The sequence below is a fragment of the Mustelus asterias genome, chromosome 12 (genome assembly GCF_964213995.1).
Source record: "Mustelus asterias chromosome 12, sMusAst1.hap1.1, whole genome shotgun sequence".
NCBI classification, from domain to species: domain Eukaryota; kingdom Metazoa; phylum Chordata; class Chondrichthyes; order Carcharhiniformes; family Triakidae; genus Mustelus; species Mustelus asterias.
The window spans coordinates 9,360,133-9,379,776 of record NC_135812.1 but is presented as its reverse complement, the minus strand read 5'-3'; the positions used below and the strand labels follow the sequence as shown (position 1 = coordinate 9,379,776).

The following is a 19,644-nucleotide window of genomic DNA, read 5'->3' as shown; positions in this document are numbered from 1 at the left end:
CTTCTTGACAGAAGGTGGTTGTAGAGAGTGTTTCAAACTGGAGGCCTGTGACCAGTGGTGTGCCTCAGGGATCAGTGCTGGGCCCACTGTTATTTGTCATTTATATTAATGATTTGGATGAGAATATAGAGGGCATGGTTAGTAAGTTTTCAGATGACACCAAGATTGGTGGCATAGTGGACAGTGAAGAAAGTTATCTCCGATTGCAACGGGATCTTGATCAATTGGGCCAGTGGGCTGACAAATGGCAGATGGAGTTTAATTTAGACAAATGCGAGGTGATGCATTTTGCTAGATTGAGCCAGGGCAGGACTTACTCAGTTAATGGTAGGGTGTTGGGGAGAGTTACACAACAAAGAAATCTAGGGGTACATGTTCATAGCTCCTTGAAAGTGGAGTCACAGGTGGACAGAGTGGTGAAGAAGGTATTTGGCATGCTTGGTTTCATTGGTCAGAACATTGAATACAGGAGTTGGGATGTCTTGTGGAAGTTGTACAAGACATTGATAAGGCCACACTTGGAATATTGTGTGCAATTCTGGTCACCCTATTATAGAAAGGATATTATTAAACTAGAAAGAGTGCAGAAAAGATTTACTAGCATGCTATTTGGACTTGATGGATTGAGTTATAAGGAGAGGCTGAATAGACTGGGACGACTTTATCTGGAGTGAAGGAGGCTGAGGGGTGAGCTTATAGAGGTCTATAAAATAATGAGGGGCATAGACAAGGTAGATAGTCAATATCTTTTCCCAAAGGTAGGGGAGTCTAAAACTAGAGGGCATTGGTTTAAGGTGAGAGGGGAGAGATACAAAAGTGTCCAGAGGGGCAATTTTTTCACACACAGGGTGGTGAGTGTCTGGAACAAGCTGCCAGAGGTAGTAGTAGAGGCGGGTACAATTTTATCTTTTAAAAAGCATTTAGATAGTTACATGGGTACGATGGATATAGAGGGATATGAACATAGAACATAGAACATAGAAAGCCACAGCACAAACAGGCCCTTCGGCCCACAAGTTGCGCCGATCACATCCCCACCTCTAGGCCTATCTATAGCCCTCAATCCCATTAAATCCCATGTACTCATCCAGAAGTCTCTTAAAAGACCCCAACGAGTTTGCCTCCACCACCACCGACGTCAGCCGATTCCACTCACCCACCACCCTCTGAGTGAAAAACTTACCCCTGACATCTCCTCTGTACCTACCCCCCAGCACCTTAAACCTGTGTCCTCTCGTAGCAACCATTTCAGCCCTTGGAAATAGCCTCTGAGAGTCTACCCTATCCAGACCTCTCAACATCTTGTAAACCTCTATCAGGTCACCTCTCATCCTTCGTCTCTCCAGGGAGAAGAGACCAAGCTCCCTCAACCTATCCTCATAAGGCATGCCCCCCAATCCAGGCAACATCCTTGTAAATCCCCTCTGCACCCTTTCAATGGCTTCAACATCTTTCCTGTAATGAGGTGACCAGAACTGCGCGCAGTACTCCAAGTGGGGTCTAACCAGGGTCCTATAAAGCTGCAGCATTATCTCCCGACTCCTAAACTCAATCCCTCGATTAATGAAGGCCAGTACGCCGTACGCCTTCTTGACCGCATCCTCCACCTGCGAGGCCGATTTAAGAGTCCTATGGACCCGGACCCCAAGGTCCTTCTGATCCTCTACACTGCTAAGAATGGTACCCTTCATATTATACTGCTGCTTCATCCCATTGGATCTGCCAAAATGGATCACCACACACTTATCCGGGTTGAAGTCCATCTGCCACTTCTCCGCCCAGTCTTGCATTCTATCTATGTCTCGCTGCAACTTCTGACATCCCTCCAAACTATCCACAACACCACCTACCTTGGTGTCGTCAGCAAACTTACCAACCCATCCCTCCACTTCCTCATCCAGGTCATTTATGAAAATGACAAACAGCAAGGGTCCCAGAACAGATCCCTGGGGCACTCCACTGGTCACTGATCTCCATGCAGAGAAAGACCCCTCCACAGCCACTCTCTGCCTTCTGCAGGCAAGCCAGTTCTGGATCCACAAGGCAACAGTCCCTTGGATCCCATGCCCTCTCACTTTCTCAAGAAGTCTTGCATGGGGGACCTTATCGAACGCCTTGCTGAAGTCCATATAGACCACATCCACCGCTCTTCCTTCGTCAATGTGTTTGGTCACATTTTCAAAGAACTCAACCAGGCTCGTAAGGCACGACCTGCCCTTGACAAAGCCGTGCTGACTACTTTTGATCATACTAAACTTCTCTAGATGATCATAAATCCTGTCTCTCAGGATCCTCTCCATCAACTTACCAACCACTGAGGTTAGACTCACCGGTCGGTAATTTCCCGGGCTGTCCCTGTTCCCTTTCTTGAATATAGGGACCACATCTGCAATCCTCCAATCCTCCGGAACCTCTCCCGTCTCCATCGACGATGCAAAGATCATCGCCAAAGGCTCCGCAATCTCCTCCCTCGCCTCCCACAGTAACCTGGGGTACATCCCATCCGGTCCCGGCGACTTACCAACCTTGATGCCATTCAATAGTTCCAACACATCCTCTTTCTTTATGTCCACATGCTCGATCCTTTCTGTCCACCGCAAACCAGCAGTACAACCACCCAGATCCCTTTCCACCGTGAATACCGAGGTAAAGTATTCATTAAGCAGCTCCGCCATTTCTAACGGTTCCGCACAAACTTTTCCCCCTTCACCTTTTAAGGGTCCTATGCCTTCACATCTCATCCTTTTACTCTATGAGCCCAATGCGGGCAATTGGGACTAGCTTAGGGTTTTTTTTAAAAAAAAGGGCGGCATGGACAAGTTGGGCTGAAGGGCCTGTTTCCATGCTGTAAACCTCTGTGACTCTATGTGCAAGTTAGGTGGATTGGCCATTCTAGAATCTTAGAATCCTACAGTGCAGATGAAAGCCATTCGGCCCATCAGGTCTGCGCCGACCACAATTCCACCCAGGCCCCAACCCCCTTATCTGACACAATGGGGCAATTTAGCGTGGCCAATCCACCTAACCCGCACATCCTAAATTGCCCTTAATGTTCCAAGATGTGTAGGTTACGTGGATTGGCCAAGCTAAATGCACCGGGTTGTGGGGATAGGGCAGAGGGGAGGGTATGAACTGTTTCTCCCTATCTATGAGCCGGAACAGTTTCTCTCTATCTACTCTGTCCAGTCCCCTCATGATTTTGAACACCTCTATCAAATCTCCTCTTAGCCACCTTCTCTCCAAAGAGAACAGTCCCAACCTCTCCAATCTATTCTCATAACTGAAGTTTCTCATCCCTGGAACCGTACTTGAAAACCTCTTCCACACTCTCCAATGCATTCACGTCCATTCTATAGTGTGGCGCCCAGAACTGTGCACAACATTCCAGCAGAAATCTAACTAGTGTCTTATATACGTTCAATATAACCTCCTTGCTCTTGTACACTATGCCCTATTAATAAAGCCTAGGGTACTATATGTTTTATTAACTGCTCTCTCCACCTATCTTGCCACCTTCAGTGATCAATGCAGCTGGGTCCCTCTGCTCTTGCATCCCTTAAAGAACTTTACCCCTTATTTTACATTGTGTGCCCATGTTCTTACAACAACAATGCATTGTTGTTGTAAATGCTCAAACTGTTGTACAAATGACGGCACAAGTTTAATCTGGCCTTGATCGCCATCCATGATTAGAACATATTTTCTGCTTCACTCAGTGTAAGTTGAAGACCTTCACAGTAGATCTGCAGCTTTCTTCCCCTGAGCGCAGCCGTTTTCCAGTCATTCTGGGCTCACTCTTGTGTCCGCTCAGCAGTAAGGTGCTGCTGTTGCCACATTTAGTTCTGTCTCCTGGCCTAATCCATGTTTGTGTTGAATACTCGGGCAGAGTTGGGCACAGGGTGGCATGTTTGGTGCCCATGCCAGGGAAGTTGGATCAATCAACCGATTCAAATCGATTGGCTGGCCAATTTGATAAATTATTTCCATAGAATCCCTGCAGTGCAGGAGGCCTTTCGGCCCATTGAGTCTGCACTGACTCCCCAACTGGGCATCTTTCCCAGGTCCATTATTCCCATACGTTTCATAGAATGCCTACAGTGCAGAAGGAGGCCATTTGGCCCATCGAGTCTGCACCAACCACAATCCCAACCAGGCAACACCCCCTCAACCCCACCTATTTACTCTGCTAGGCCCCCTCGCACTGAGGTGCAATTTAGCTTGGCCAACCAACCTAACCCGCACATCTTTGGACTGTGGGAGGAAACCGGAGCACCCGGAGGATACCCACGCAGACACTGGGAGAATATGCAAACGCTGCATAGTGACCCAAGGCCAGAATCGAACCCAGGTTCCTGACACTGAGGCAGCAATACTAACCACTGTGCCGCCCTGATTACCCCGCTAATCTCCCTAACCTGGACATCTTGGGACACTAAGGGGAATTTAGCACGGCCAATTTACCTAACCTCTTTGGAGTGTGGGAGGAAACCGGAGCACCCGGAGAAAACCCATGCACACACGGGGAGAATGTGCAGACATGGGGCGAACATGCAGACTTCGCACAGACAGTGACCCAAGGCTGGAATCGATCCTGGGTGCCTCGTGCTGTGAGGCAGCAGTGCTAACCACTCTGCCACTGTGATGCCCCTGAGATTTTGCCCCGAGCCTTGCTCTTTAATAACATGCAAAACAATTTAGAGTAGGATCTATCCACTTGTTCATTACATTAGTTCTTATGTCCAGTTCTGAGCCATATTTCAACATGGATTTTACTAAAGCGTTGTTGCACCGTATAAGCTTATGTTGAGGTTAAGACTTGTGATGGTTCTTTACACGGGATAAGAGCTACTTGTGGGGCTCACAAGTTAAGTATGTCTATGGCACTTGGGGAAACTACCTCCGTTTGAGAATGTGTGACTTACGTAGGTGAATTGTGCCACACATTCCTGGATTTTATTAAGATGAACGGAACAATATCCCATTCTAATGTTCACACCTTTGACCTGTTCCAGCTAACCTGGAGACGCTGGCAAATTTGGGTCAACAAATCTATAGGGTTTCAATGTGGATTGGAGATGAGTCCACCATCTTGTAAGCCAACTCGACATCTGTCTGCAAGGTCGCTGCCTAGACTGGGCTTGCATCAACATTTTTTCAAGGTTATGGTGGGGGTGAGGACACAGCTTCAGCAAATTAAATTCAAAAGACGTCTTCAACTTTCTGGGTGGTACAGTGGTCAGCATTACTGCCTCACAGCACCGGGGACCTGGGTTCGATTCTGGCCTCGGGTCACTGTCTGTGTGGACTTTCACGTTCTCCCCGTGTCTGCGCGGGTTTCCTCCGGGAGCTCCGGTTTCCTCCCACACTCCAAAGATGTGCGGGTTAAGTGGATTGGCCATGCTAAATTTTTTAATTCACTTGTGGGGCCATGGGCGTCGCTGGCTGGGCCAGCATTTATTGCCCATCCCTAGTTGCCCTTGGAGGGCAGTTGAGAGTCAACCACATTTCTGTGGCTCTGGTGTCACATGTAGGCCAGACCAGGTAAGAATGGCAGATTTCCTTCCCTAAAGGACATTAATGAACCAGATGGGTTTTTCCGACAATCGGCAATGGTTTCATGGTCATCAGTAGATTCTTATTTACAGATTTTTGTTTTATTGAATTCAAATTCCACCAACTGCCGTGGCGGGATTCGAACCTGGATCCCCAGAACATTAGCTGACTTTCTGAAAGAATAGCGATAATGCCACTAGGCCATCGCCTCCCCATTGTCCATTAGTGTCGGGGGATCAGCAGGGTAAATACGTGGGGTTATGGGGATAGGGCAGGGGTGGGATTGTTGTAGGTGCAGGCTCGATGGGCCGAATGACCGCTTCCTGCACTGTAGGGAATCTATGATATGAATTTGACGGTTTGTGTGGGTGTGAGGTTCTCTAGTTAGTTGTATAATTATGGTGGGGGAAGATTGTGACAGGAACAGCCTGGAAAATTGAATGATGTTGCTAATGTATTTCACTTACCTGCTCTACAGTGTGTGAGTTCTGGAGTGGTGATCGGATGTGGAAAGCAAAAACTGGGAGCCGTCGTCAATCTGATTGCGTTCTACGCAATCGGTTATCCCATCGGAATATCACTGATGTTCGCAGCAAAACTTGGCATCTTGGGTAGGAGTTACTTTCTAATATACTGTGGTTTTATTTATCTATTTTTAATTTCTGTTCTTCCTAAGCCAGTTGCCTTTCAGAGATGTTGGGGGCAACTGTCTGACTGAAGAGACAGCATTTCATGAGGGCATTGATATGAAGGGCAATTTGATCCCATAGTCAGGGCTGAATTGCTTCATTCCAAACAGGGCACAGGTTTAAGGTGCGAGGGGCAAGGTTTAAAGGAGATGTACGAGGCCGATTTTTTACACAGAGTAGTGGGTGCCTGGAACTCGTTGCCAGGGGAGGTAGTGGAAGCGGATACGGTAGTGACTTTTAAGGGGCGTCTTGATAAATACATGAATAGGATGGGAATAGAGGGATATGGTCCCTGGAAGGGTAGGGGGTTTTAGTTAAGTCGGGCAGCATGGTCGGTGCAGGCTTGGAGGGCCGAAGGGCCTGTTCCTGTGCTGTAATTTTCTTTGTTCTTTGTAAGGCAGTTTTCATTGGTAACTCCACCGTTGGGTGGGTTGGGGAAAAGATTTCTCATTCCTGGTCATGTGTGTGCGCGCTTCCTGAGATCACATTCCGGTCAATGACCTGAACTTGGAATTCTGAGCTTTTTGATGGGTGGCACAGTGGTTAGCCGGCCTTGGGTCATTGTCTGTGTGGAGTTTGCACGTTCTCCCTGCGTGGGTTTCCTCCCACACTCCAAAGATGTTTGGGTTCGGTCGATTAGCTGTGGTAAATTGCCCCTTGGTGTCGGAGGAATTAACAGGGTAAATACACATGGCGACAGGGATTGTTGTCGGCGCAGGCTCGATGGGCCAAATGGCCTCCTTCTGCGTTGTAGGGATTCCATGACTCTATGATGAGAGGTCATCGACCTGAAGCATTCACCTTGTTTCTCTCCCTGACCTGCTAAGAATTTCCTGCTCTTTGGATTTTAATTTGAGATTCCAACACTCGCAGCATTTTGATTTTGGACACTTCCGGACCCTAGATGTTACTGAAGACCCTGTCAGCACTCTGAGCGGGATTTTCCAGCCCCCTCCCCTTGCCGGTGGCGGAGGTGGCCTGCCATTGGCCAGCAATGGGACCTTCCGGTCAATGTTTGCGGAGTTGTGGTCTGCTCTGCACCCTCTGCTGCCGGGGTATGTGCCAGGAATGGGGGTGTTGGGGGGGGGGGGGGTGTTGCCATTGGCGGGACTGGAAGATCCGGCTGGCTGAAAAATTTCAGCCTCTGTACCTCGACTTGCACGTCTGCTGTGCAAGGTGCCAGCGAGCAACTAGCACTTGTGATTAGCGCAGTGGCTAGGACATTGGATTGGCAACCTAGAGGTTGAGAGTTCAGATCTTTGTACGGTCTAATCTTCCATAAAAGTTCTTTAAAATAATGAGGGGCACAGATCAGCTAGATAGTCAATATCTTTTCCCAAAGGTAGGGGAGTCTAAAACTAGAGGGCAGAGGTTTAAGGTGAGAGGGGAGAAATACAAAAGGGTCCAGAGGGGCAATTCTTTCACACACAGGGTGATGAGTATCTGGAACAAGCTGCCAGAGGTAGTAGTGGAGGCGGGCACAATTTTGTCTTTTGCAAAGCATTTGGACAGTTACATGGGTATAGAGGGATATGGGCCAAATGCGGGCAATTGGGATTTGCTTTAAAAAAAAAGGGCGGCATAGACAAGTTGGGCCAAAGGGCCTGTTTCCATGCTGTAAACCTCTATGGCTCTATCTCACCATTACCAAACAGTAATCAGGGAAGCCTATCCAGACAGGCTCTAATCTCCTTCACTTGTGGTTGGCATTTGATACCTCTGGAATGGGTTGCCCGGCCATTTAATTCGATAATGTTACAAAGGGAAGGTTGATCCCCTCTCTGAGAACTAACACTCAACCACTCGGAGGAATACCTCGCTTCACAATCTGTTAAAGTGAGTGTGAGAAGGGGTAATACCTGAGCTTCAGCAACTTTTAGTGGTTAAATCAAAATAACTACCCAAGACTCTCTGTAAAATCAACAAGTAACACGTTATTTATCTAACTAACAGTGAACAGGTTAACTAAACTGTTAACAAATCGAGTAACACACTATTCTAATGGAGTGCTGTTTAGATAAATACAATTCTCACTTATTAACAAAAAAAATAGAATTTTTAGTCACTCTCAAAATGCAGCCAGGTTTGTCATCTTCCCAGAATCTTCTTTGCTGATTCCTTCTGCCTTCACTATCTTCTTTTGGTAGCCATGGTGTGGAGATGCCGGCGTTGGACAGGGGTGGGCACAGTAAGAAGTCTCTCAACACCAGGTCCACTCACCTGATGAAGGGGCAGCACTCTGAAAGTTCGTGATTCCAAATAAACCTGTTGGACTTTAATCTGGTGTTGCGAGACGACTTTTGGTACCTTTGCGATTGAGATTAGGCTTTCTTTTCAGACATAAATGTAGCTGTTATGCTGGCAGAGAGTTGCTGTCTGTGTGTGTGTGTCTCTCTCTCTCTCTCAAGCTGAGATCTGTGGCAGTCGTTAGCAGGTGGTCTTCTGGCAGTGTTCTGGAGGCTGGTTTTATACCCAAATGATGTACCAAAAAGCTGCCAGAGGTAGTAGTAGAGGCGGGTACAATTTTGTCTTTTGAAAAGCATTTAGATAGTTACATGGGTACGATGGGTATAGAGGGATAATGGGATTGATTTACAGGTTAGGGTTGATTTACAGGTTATCAAAACAACAGAATTCAAATCCGATAGGCTGCTGCTATTCAAATGCTTATTATAAATTCAAAAGAGAAAACGCTGGAAAACCTCAGCAGGTCTGGCAGCATCTGTAAGGAGAGAAAAGAGCTGACGTTTCGGGTCCAGATGACCCTTTCTCAAAGCCTTTGTTAAATTTATTGCTTAAAATAAACAGTGCGGCACGGTGGCACAGTAGTTAGCACTGCTGCCCGACAGCGCCAGTGACCCGGGTTCGATTCCCGGCTTGGGTCACTGTCTGTGCGGAGTCTGCATGTTTTCTTCCCGTGTCTGCGTGGGTTTCCTCCGGGTGCTCTGGTTTCCTCCCACACTCCAAAGATGCGTGGGTTAGGTTGATTGGCCGTGCTAACTTGCCCCTTCGTGTCCCAGGATGTGTAGGTTAGAGGGATTAGTGGAGTAAACTTGTGGGGTTAGGTCCTGGGGTGGGTTTGTTATTGGTGCAGACTCGATGGGCCAAATGGCCTCCTTCTGCACGAGAGGAATTCTATGATTCTCGGGCTTGTAAATTCAAAAACAACTTGTCGTCCTGGCAGCATTACTGCCTAGGCTGGCGATACATTATTTCACTCTGTGCTTGTGTACTGCACGCCTGCATTTTTTCTGGGTAAAAAAGCAAACTACCTTTTAAACAAACAATTTTGCAACTTTTAGCATTTTTACATTTTTTTAAAATAATTTTGCAAACTCTAACTTCACAACTGCAAGCAATTGCCATGGAAGAAAGACTCGTCACTTTCTCAAGGTGGCTAATGGATGTGGGACTCCAGTTCCACATTGTCAATGATGAGCCAAGTAGAGAAGGATAGAAACCTGCCCAGGAAGAATATCCAGGTGATTTGCGCTCTTTCTTACTGCTGCCTTCCTGTAATTCGCAGGTCTTTGGTCTGGGATGTTCATAGCTGTGGTCGTGCAAGTGATCTTTTTCCAAGTAGTGATATTAAAATTGAACTGGAAGAGAACATCTGATCAGGTATGAGACGCGAAAGGAAATGAATGATTATGTACATTTTGAAATTTTTTTTCTTGTTGTCCTGCCTTGTTTCCTCATGATACTTCAAGGTTAGCACTGCTGCCTCACAGCGCCAGGGTCCCAGGTTCGATTCCAGCCTCGGGTCACTGTCTGTGTGGAGCCTGCACATTCTCCCTGTGTCTGCGTGGGTTTCCTCCGGGTGCTCCGGTTTCCTCCCACGCTCCAAAGATGAGTAAATATGGGAATAGGGCCTGGGTGAGATTGTGGTTGGTGCAGACTCAGTGGGCCGAATGGCCTCTTCTGCACTGTAGGTTTCTATGATTCTATGTGCGGCTTAGGTGGATCGGCCAAGCTAAATTGCCCCTTAGTGTCGGGGAGGATTAGCAGGGTAAATACACGAGGTTACGGGATAGGGCCTGGGTGGGATTGTGGTCGGTGCAGGCTTGATGGGCCGAATGGCCTCCTTCTGCACTGTAGGGATTCAGTGATTCATGTCTCACACAGCAGACCAGGGAGAAGTCTGGATATGCTCACACTGCCTGTGAAGGCCCTCGCCAGCTGACCTCTGTGTTGAGCAGAGGTCATGGATCACACACTGATTCCCCATGGGAAAGGGCCAGGATGCTTCCCTACTGGCCTGCATTTGTAGCACTTACACCTCTGAACTGGAAGCTGGTAGAATACTGCAGGAGCCTGAGTATCAAATCGACTCTGACGTTCCTGGAGCAGTAATGAGGGAGTGGTGCCAGTTTGCAGATGGGTCATTAGAATGTGGCCCCATCTGCCCTCTTGAGTGAATATTAAATGTCCCTGGAGCACTCTTCTTTTTTTGGAACATCAAGGGGCACAGGTTTAAGGTGCGAGGGGCAAGGTTTAAAGGAGATGTAGGAGGCAAGTTCTTTTACACAGAGGGTGGTGGGTGCCTGGAACTCGTTGCCGGGGGAGGTAGTGGAAGCAGATACGGTAGTGACTTTTAAGGGGTGTCTGGACAAATACATGAATAGAATGGGAATAGAGGGATATGGTCCCCGGAAGGGTAGGGGGTTTTAGTTCAGTCGGGCAGCATGGTCGGTGCAGGCTTGGAGGGCCGAAGGGCCTGTTCCTGTGCTGTAATTTTCTTTGTTCTTTGTATCAAGGGAGTTATCCACCGAGTCCTGCCCCATATTTATCCCTCGACCAACACTGCATTTAGATCAGGTGGGTGATTATCTCATTGTTGTTTATGGAAGCTTGCTGTGGCACAGTGGTTAGCACTGCTGCCTCACAGCGCCAGGGACCCGGGTTCAATTCCCAGCTTGTCTGTGTGGAGCCTGCACGTTCTCCCCGTGTCTGCGTGGGTTTCCTCCGGGCGCTCTGGTTTCCTCCGACACTCCGAAAGACGTGCTGGTTAGGGTGCATTGGCCGTGCTAAATTCTCCCTCCAGTGTACCCGAACAGGTGCCGGAGTGTGGCGACTAGGGGATTTTCACAGTAACTTCATTGCAGTGTTAATGTAAGCCTATTTGTGACACTTATAAATAAACTTTAAACTGTGCACAGAAATGGCAGCCACATTGACTGCACTTCAATGGCACTTAATCGGCTGTAATGTGCTATGGACCACCCTAGGATTGTGAGAAGGGTTTGATGAATGATGTGTCTTATCCTTCTCAATGCCACCATTCCATGGCAGTGGAATGCTGCGATAAAGAGTGGATTTAAAAAGAGTACCTGCCAGTTCGGCTCGTTAACTGTTGGCCTCTGGTGCTTGGGTTTAAGCGCAGCTTAGACCAATAGATTGGCGGGAACCTCTCTGTCAGTAATAAGAACATAAGTAAAAGTAAAGTTTGTTTATTAGTCACAAGTAAGCTTACATTAACACTGCAATGAAGTTACTGTGAAAATCCCCTAGTCACCACACTCCGGTGCCTGTTCGGGTAACACTGAGGGAGAATTTAGCACCTAACCAGCATGTCTTTCGGACTGTGGGAGGAAACCAGAGCACCCGGAGGAAACCCACGCAGACACGGGGAGAATGCACAGACTCCGCACAGTCACCCAAGGCCGGAATCGAACCTGGGTCCCCGGTGCTGTGAGGCAGCAGTGCTAACCCCGCTGTGCTGCCCCATCGCCCCAAATTTTTAAACATTCAAACCACAATGTGATATTGGTCTGTCAGCTCTCATGAAATACCAGTTCCCAGAGGGGAGGCGACGGCCTTGTGGTATTATCGCTAGACTATTAAACCAGAAACTCCGTTAAGTTCTGGGGACATGGGTTCGAATCCCGCCACGGCAGATGGTGGAATTTGAATTCAGTAAAAAAATATCTGGAATTGAGAATCTACTGATGACCATGAAACCATTGTCGATTGTCGGAAAAACCCATCTGGTTCACTAATGTCCCTTTAGGGAAGGAAATCTGCCATCCTTACCTGGTCTGGCCTACAAGTGACTCTGGAGCCACATCAGTGTGGTTGACTCTCAACTGCCCTCTGAAATGGCCTAGCAGGCCAGTCAGTTTCAAGGGCGATAAATGCTGACCCAGCGAGTGACGCCCGTGTCCCACGAATGAATATGAATATATAAACTTAACAGAACTGCCCACGGGGCACCTGGAGAACCCATGCTGCTTATCACTGGAGTATCATGAAATGCTTTCCTACATAGCTGTTGGACCAATTGCAACTTCAGTTTTACCTTTCTGCCTGAAGGATGATTGAACTGGATTCAATGGCTTTCAAAAGGGAATTGAGTGAATATGGGTGAGGTTATTCACTTTGGAAGCAAAAGCAAGAAGGCAGATTACTACGGAATGGCTGTAAATTGGGAGAGGGGAGTGTGCAGCAGGATCTGGGTGTCCTTGTGCACCAGTCACTGAAGGTAAGCATGCAGGTGCAGCAGGCGGTAAAGAAGGCAAATGGTATGTTGGCCTTCATTGCGAGAGGTTTTGAGTACAGGAGCAGGGATGTGTTGTTGCAATTATACAGGGCCTTGGTGAGGCCACACCTAGAATATTGTGTGCAGTTTTGGACTCCTTTTCTGAGGAAGGATGTTCTTGCCCTCGAGGAAGTGCAGAGAAGGTTTACCAGGCTGATTCTGGGCATGGCGGGACTGATGTATGAGGAGAGATTGACTAGGTTAGGATTGTTTTCGCTGGAGTTCAGACGAATGAGGGGGGAATCTCATAGAGACTTATAAAATTCTAACAGGACTAGACAGGGTAGATGCAGGGAGGATATTCCCGATGGTGGGGGGGAGTCCAGAACCAGGGGTCACAGTCTGAGGATTCGGGGTAGACCATTTAGGACAGAGATGAGGAGACATTTCTTCACCCAGAGAGTGGTGAGTCTGTGGAATTCATTACCACACGAAGTAGTTGGTGCCAAAACATTGAATGTATTCAAGAGGCGGCTGGATATAGCACTTGGGGCGAATGGGATCAAAGGTTATGGGGAGAAAGCAGGATTAGGCTATTGAGTTGGATGATCAGCCATGACCGTGATGAATGGTGGAGCAGGCTCGAAGGGCCGAATGGCCTCCTCCTGCTCCTATCTTCTATGTTTCTATGTGTAAGGAAAATTGATTTGCAAAGCCAATGTAGGAATGGGTAGGGACAAATTGGATATCGCTGTCCCAAAGACCTAGCACAGTCTTGATGGGCTGAATGGCCGCCTGTGTCATTCCATGGTTTGGGCAGATGATTGTTAAAATAATAAGAGATCAGGGAGTTATCTTTGAACAGAAAGTACTCCCTATTCCAGGTACTCTCTCTTAGTTCCTGTTTAATGATAATCTTGAACTTTGCTTTAAAGGCTCGGGTTAATGCCGGTGTGAAGAATGATGTGGAGGCCTTGAACACTCTCCCTGGTGGCCAAGCTGAAAGCATTTTCACAGGTATCCAATTTATTTGCCCACCTTAAATCACTCTCCATTTGACAAACCTGAACATATCTCTGAGTCAACAAAACTATCAGCCTATTTCTGTATAAACAGGTTATGAATTTGCTGCATGGAACCCAGAATAAATCACTTTATGTATCTTGAATAAGTTAAAAGAAAATGTTGCTGATCTTGACAAGTCATGTCACAACTTTTAAACAATGCGTATGCATTAAGGTAATTTTTTTTTAACCTGAAACGTGGGTGAGATCAGAATTAGTGGGCTATAAATAGAACAAAGAACAGTACAGCACGGAACAGGCCCTTCGGCCCACCAACCCTGTGCCAACACATGCCACCTTTCTAAAGTGGGCAGCACAGTGGTTAGCACTGCTGCCTCACAGCGCCAGGGACCCGGGTTCGATTCCCGGCTCGGGTCACTGTCTGTGTGGAGTCTGCACGTTCTCCCCGTGTCTGCGTGGGTTTCCTCCGGGTGCTCCGGTTTCCTCCCACAGTCCGAAAGACGTACTGGTGAGGGTGCATTGGCTGTGCTAAATTCTCCCTCAGTGTACCCGATCAGGCGCCGCAGTGTGGCGACTAGGGGATTTTCGCAGTAACTTCATTGCAGTGTTAATGTAAGCCTACTTGTGACACTATTAAATAAACTTTAAAGACCTTTTGCCGCTGTGCAATCCACATCCCTCTATTCCCGGCCTATTCATGTATCTGTCAAGATGCCTCTTAAACATTGCTATTGTATCTGCTTCTGCCACCTCCTCTGGCAACTCATTCCAGGCACTCTGTGTAACAAACTAGTCCCTCTCACCTCCTTTAAACTTCCCCCTTGTACCTTAAGCCCATGTACCCTAGTATTTGACATCTCTACCTTGGGGGAAAAAGATGACGACTATTCATTCTATCCATGCCTCTATAATTTTGTAAACCTCTGTAAGGTCACCCCTCAGCCTCTGACATTCAAATGAAAGCAAACCAAGTTTGTCCAATCTCTCCTCTTAGCTAATACTCTCCAAACCAAGCAGCGTGCTGGAAAACCTTTTGCTGTACCCTCTCCAAAGTCTTCATATCATTCTGGTAGTGTGGTGATCAGAACTGTACACAATAGTACAAATGTGGCCTAACTAAAATTCTGTACAGCTGCAACCTAACTTGCCAATTTTCATACTCTGTGACCCTGAGCGATGAAGGCAGGCATGCCAGATGCCTCCTTGACCACCTTATCCATTTGCCTTGCCACTTTCAGGGAAGTGAACCTGTACGCCTTCCTAAGATAGGGGAAAGGAAACTCTAAATGACAGAACATTGAGAGAAGCAACCAGAAGTTTACTTTCTTCGCTGCTCCATCTACATAGAATCCCTACAGTATAAAAGGAGGCCATTTGGCCCATCAAGTCTGCACCGACTCTTCGATAGAGCATCACAACCAGATCCTATCCCCATAACCCCACATATTTACCCCAATAATCCCCCTAACCTCCAAACCTTAGGGCACCAAGGGGCAATTTAGCATGGCCAACGCATCAAATTGGACTCTGGGAGGAAACCAGAGCACTATGCAGACACTGGGAGAACGTGCAAACTCCACACAGGCAGTCACCAGAATCGAAGCCAGGGCCCAGGTCCCTGCCACTGTGCTGCCTGTAAGTCATGTTCCAATTTTAAAATTGTTTTCAAATCCCTCCAGGGCCTTGCCCCTTCCTATCTTTTTAAAGTTTATTTATTAGTCACAAGTAGGCTTACACTCGCACTACAATGAGGTTACTGTGAAAATCTCCAAGTCGTCACACTCCGGTGCCTGTTCGGGTACACTGAGGGAGAATTTAGCGTGGCCAATGCACCCTAACCAGCACGTCTTTCAGACTGTGGGAGGAAACGGGAGCACCCGGAGGAAACCCACGCAGACACGGGGAAAATGTGCAAACTCCACACAGACAGTGACCCAAGCTGGGAATTGAACCCGAGTCCCTGGTGCTGTGAGGCAGCAGTGCTAACCACTGTGACACTGTGCCGCCTCTGTCTCATCCAACTGTCCGAGACCCCTGCACTTTCCCAATTCTGGAACCGATTTTAATCGCTCAGTGTCTGTGGATGTGCCTTCAGCTGCCTAGGCCCTAGTCCCTGGACTTCAGTCTCTAAATTGACCAAGCTTATGGCCACTTGTCCTAATATCCCCTTGACTCTTGTGGTGATTATTTTGAGTCCAGATGATACAAAGCCTTTTAGCTTTGACAAAGGGTCGTCTGCACTCGAAACGTCAGCTCTTTTCTCTCCTTACAGATGCTGCCAGACCCGCTGAGATTTTCCAGCATTTTCTCTTTTGGTTTCAGATTCCAGCATCTGCAGTGATTTGCTTTTATGAAATAAAGCTGTTGTGTTTTGCAGAGGAATTTGAGGAAGGTGAGAATAGCACCGATATGGAAGAGTTGATCAGGAACTCCGGTATGACACAAGCTGACGTTACAGTCGGAGATGTTCTGTCTGTGAAACAACTGATCATTCGCCGTGGCCTGGCTTTCCTTTCTGGACCCATTATTTTGGCAATTGGACTGGTGATACACTTCACTGTGGCGATGGATTTATAAACCCCAATGGACATGACCGAGACAAAGCAGTATTAGGAATAAACTGAACGCGGTTGTTTACATTACCAGCCTCCCATTGTTTCCACATTTCCATTTTGGTTTTATTAATGCAGATCAATAAGCTGTTGTCATCCTCGGCATTCCCACGGGATCAGGGTAGACTGGCTTCCATTGCGATTCAATAGGTTCCGAGATGGCCGATGATTCCAGTGCCCGTGACTCTGCAGTGTGTGTGGGAGGATTGGAGGGTTGCGTGCTCCCTCCGACACCTCCATCTGTCGCCGCGCATTCCCAACGAAGTCTCACGTTGTGTTTAGTGCCTTCCCGAGTGAAACTCCTCCATTGTGGGTGGTCACAGGCCAAGGTGCGCCCGTGTGTGTCAGTGGCGGGGGTGCGCGCGTGTGTGTGTCGGTTGGGGGAGGGGGGTGCGCTCGTGTGTATGTCGGTGGGGGGGTGCGCGTGTGTGTGTGTGTCGGGAGATGTCTCTCAAACCTCTTCTGGGATGCTTTGTGGGCATCCTCAGGTGTTTCCACTGTTCTCCTGGGAGTCTCCTATTGTGATTTAAGTTCCCAGTAGAACAGTTGCTTCAGGAGTCAGGTGTGGGATCCATATGTCCCGCCCAGTGGGGTAAGATTTGAGGATTAGTGCTTCGATGCTGGACATGTTGCCTTGAGAGAGGATGTTGCTGTGCAACTGCATTTCCTACAGCGGGATCCGGAGGCTCTTGGGAATGCATCGCTGGCGGTGATTGCTATCGATCTAATCGATACGTAGCACTGGGTCGTCAAAGTACAGGCAGCCGAGTCAGAATTTAACCTCTGCGTTGTCACCGTACACTGCGCTTTCAATATTACACAATCCTGACAAGTTAGCTTCACTGTTGTACATTGAATACAATCGAACTGCGCTGCTGCAGAGATTGCAAGGTATGTATTTCCTTGTAGAGACTCAGGCAAAGGGAGTCACCCCAGACAGCCTGAGATGGCTGGTCACCAAAGGGCGCCACGGTGCCACAGTGGTTAACACTGGTGCCTCACAGCGCCAGGGACCTGGGTTCAATTCCAGCCTCGGGTCACTGTCTGTGTGGAGTTTGCACAGTCTCCCCGTGTCTGCGTGGGTTTCCTCCTGTTTCCTCCCACACTCCAACAATGTGCGGGCTAGGTTGATTGGCCATGCTAAATTGTCCCTTAGTGTCAGGGGGGGATTAGCAGGGTAAATGTGTGGGGTTATGGAAATGAGGCCTGATTGGGATTGTGGTTGGTGCAGGCTTGATGGGCCGAATGGCCTCCTTCTGCGCTGTCGGGATTCTATGATTCTAAAAGGAGTTTTGTGTTTAGATTGCACCTTACACAAGCAATGTCCCAAAGTGCTTTCCAGCTAATTAAATATTTTTACAATATAGAGCAGAATCTTGTGCCCTCTCCATAGCGGGTTTGGTGATGAGACCCTGTCACCTTCCCGCCTCCAATCTGCGTACGTCTGGCTGGAACCTTCCCGCCCGGTCACCATTTAAGAGAGGGTTTTCCAAGGATGTGCAGGTTAGGGGGATTGGCCATGGGAAATGTGTGGAGTGCGGGGATGGGGTAGGGAGAGGGCCTGGCTAAGATACTCTGTCAGAGTTGGTGCAGTCTCGATGGGCCAAACGGCTTCCTTCTGCGCTGTCGGGATTCTATGGTTCTGTGAGCTTTGGAATGTGGGAGGAAACTGGAAATCCACGCAGACACGAGAGTGTGCAAACTCCTCACAGACCGTCACCACAGGCCGGAATCGAACCCCAAGTCTCTGGCGCTGTGAGGCAGCGATGCTACACCCCCGTGACCTCCACCATGGTGTGACACACCAGTGGGATTTGTAATATTGGTTTTCCTCCAGCCCAATGTTCCAACCTCGGACGTAGAGTTGCGATGCCAAACACCTCGAGATAGGTATTTATCCCTTGCCATGAGTTGAATAGCGAGGTCTTGTATCCAGCCAGTAATTAATATACTCTGATTCAAGATTAATCTGGCAGCATGGTGGCACAGTGGTTAGCGCTTCTGCCTCGGTGCCAGGGATCTGGGTTCAATTCCGGCCTTGGGTGACTGTCAGTGTGGAGTCTGCACATTCTCCCCGTGTCTGCGTGGGTTTCCTCCGGGTGCTCCGGTTTCCTCCCACAGTCCAAAGACGTGCTGGTTAGGTGGATTGGCCATGCTAAGTTGATCCTTATTGTCAGAGGGACTAGCTAGGTTAAAGGCATGGGGTTATGGGGATAGGTTCTGGGTAGGATTGTGGTCGGTGCAGACTCGATGGGCCGAATGGCCTCCTTCTGCACTGTAGGGATTCTGTGATGATTCTATGAATCTGAATTAGTGAGCTGGGAATAGCATTCCGCTTCAACCCACACAATAGGATATACATGGGCGGCACGGTAGCACAGTGGTTAGCACTGCTGCTTCACAGCTCCAGGGTCCCGGGTTCGATTCCCGGCTCGGGTCACTGTCTGTGTGGAGTTTGCACATTCTCCTCGTGTCTGCGTGGGTTTCCTCCGGGTGCTCCGGTTTCCTCCCACAGTCCAAAGATGTGCGGGTTAGGTTGATTGGCCAGGTTAAAAATTGTCCCTGAGATGCGTCGTTAGAGGGATTAGCGGGTAAATGTGTGGGAGTAGGGCCTGGGTGGGATTGTGGTCGGTGCAGACTCGATGGGCCGAATGGCCTCCTTCTGCACTGTAGGGTTTCTATGATTTCTATGCTTGCTGTAATCTAGATTCAATCCATGCGTTCTTGGGATCTGGGGTTTGAGTGGACACTGCTATGGAGCTGGTACAATGAAGAGTGCAGGAGGACATGCCAAGAGCAGCACCAGAAATACCTAAATATGAGATGTCAACCTGGTGATGCTGCAACACCAGATTACTAAGCAGCACGCGATAGACCAAAGGGATCCCACAATCAACAGATCAGATTGAAGCTGATATCAAGAAATGGCTGAACCCATTGCATATGTAAAGGCTATAGGCCCTGGCAATATTCTGGCAATGGCACTGAAGACTTGTGCCCCAGAACTGGCTATGTCCCAAGTCAAGCTGCTCCAGCACACTGGCATCTACCTCCAACAATGTCAGAAATTGCCCAGGTATGTCTGGTCCATAAATAGGTCAAATCTAACTTGGCCACATACCATCCCGTTAGTCTACTCTTGTTCATCAGTAAAGTGATGGAAGGGGTCATCAACAGTGCTATCATGTGGCAATTATTTATCAATAACCTGCTAACGGACATTCACGTGCTCGTCTTCAATAGATGAGGGGACAGCACTGATACAAGTTTTAAAATGGTTTTATTGA

The 19,644-nt window shown here is 48.2% G+C and overlaps 1 protein-coding gene across 5 annotated transcripts in view; it reads left to right on the top strand.

The window, feature by feature from the left end:
• The window catches only part of LOC144501229 (multidrug and toxin extrusion protein 1-like), a 62,262-nt gene that overhangs the window by 39,791 nt on the left and 2,827 nt on the right, over window positions 1-19,644 (top strand). For 3 of the 5 annotated variants that reach the window (XM_078224685.1, XM_078224688.1, XM_078224690.1), the window contains 4 exons: window positions 6,032-6,164; window positions 9,769-9,863; window positions 13,656-13,737; window positions 16,123-16,385. In XM_078224685.1, the coding sequence (XP_078080811.1) occupies window positions 6,032-6,164; window positions 9,769-9,863; window positions 13,656-13,737; window positions 16,123-16,322 (510 nt within the window). In that variant the 3' untranslated portion in view covers window positions 16,323-16,385. Of the gene's footprint in view, window positions 1-6,031; window positions 6,165-9,768; window positions 9,864-13,655; window positions 13,738-16,122; window positions 16,386-19,644 lie in introns of those variants that run through there. The other 2 variants (XM_078224686.1, XM_078224689.1) reach the window with 1 other exon arrangement.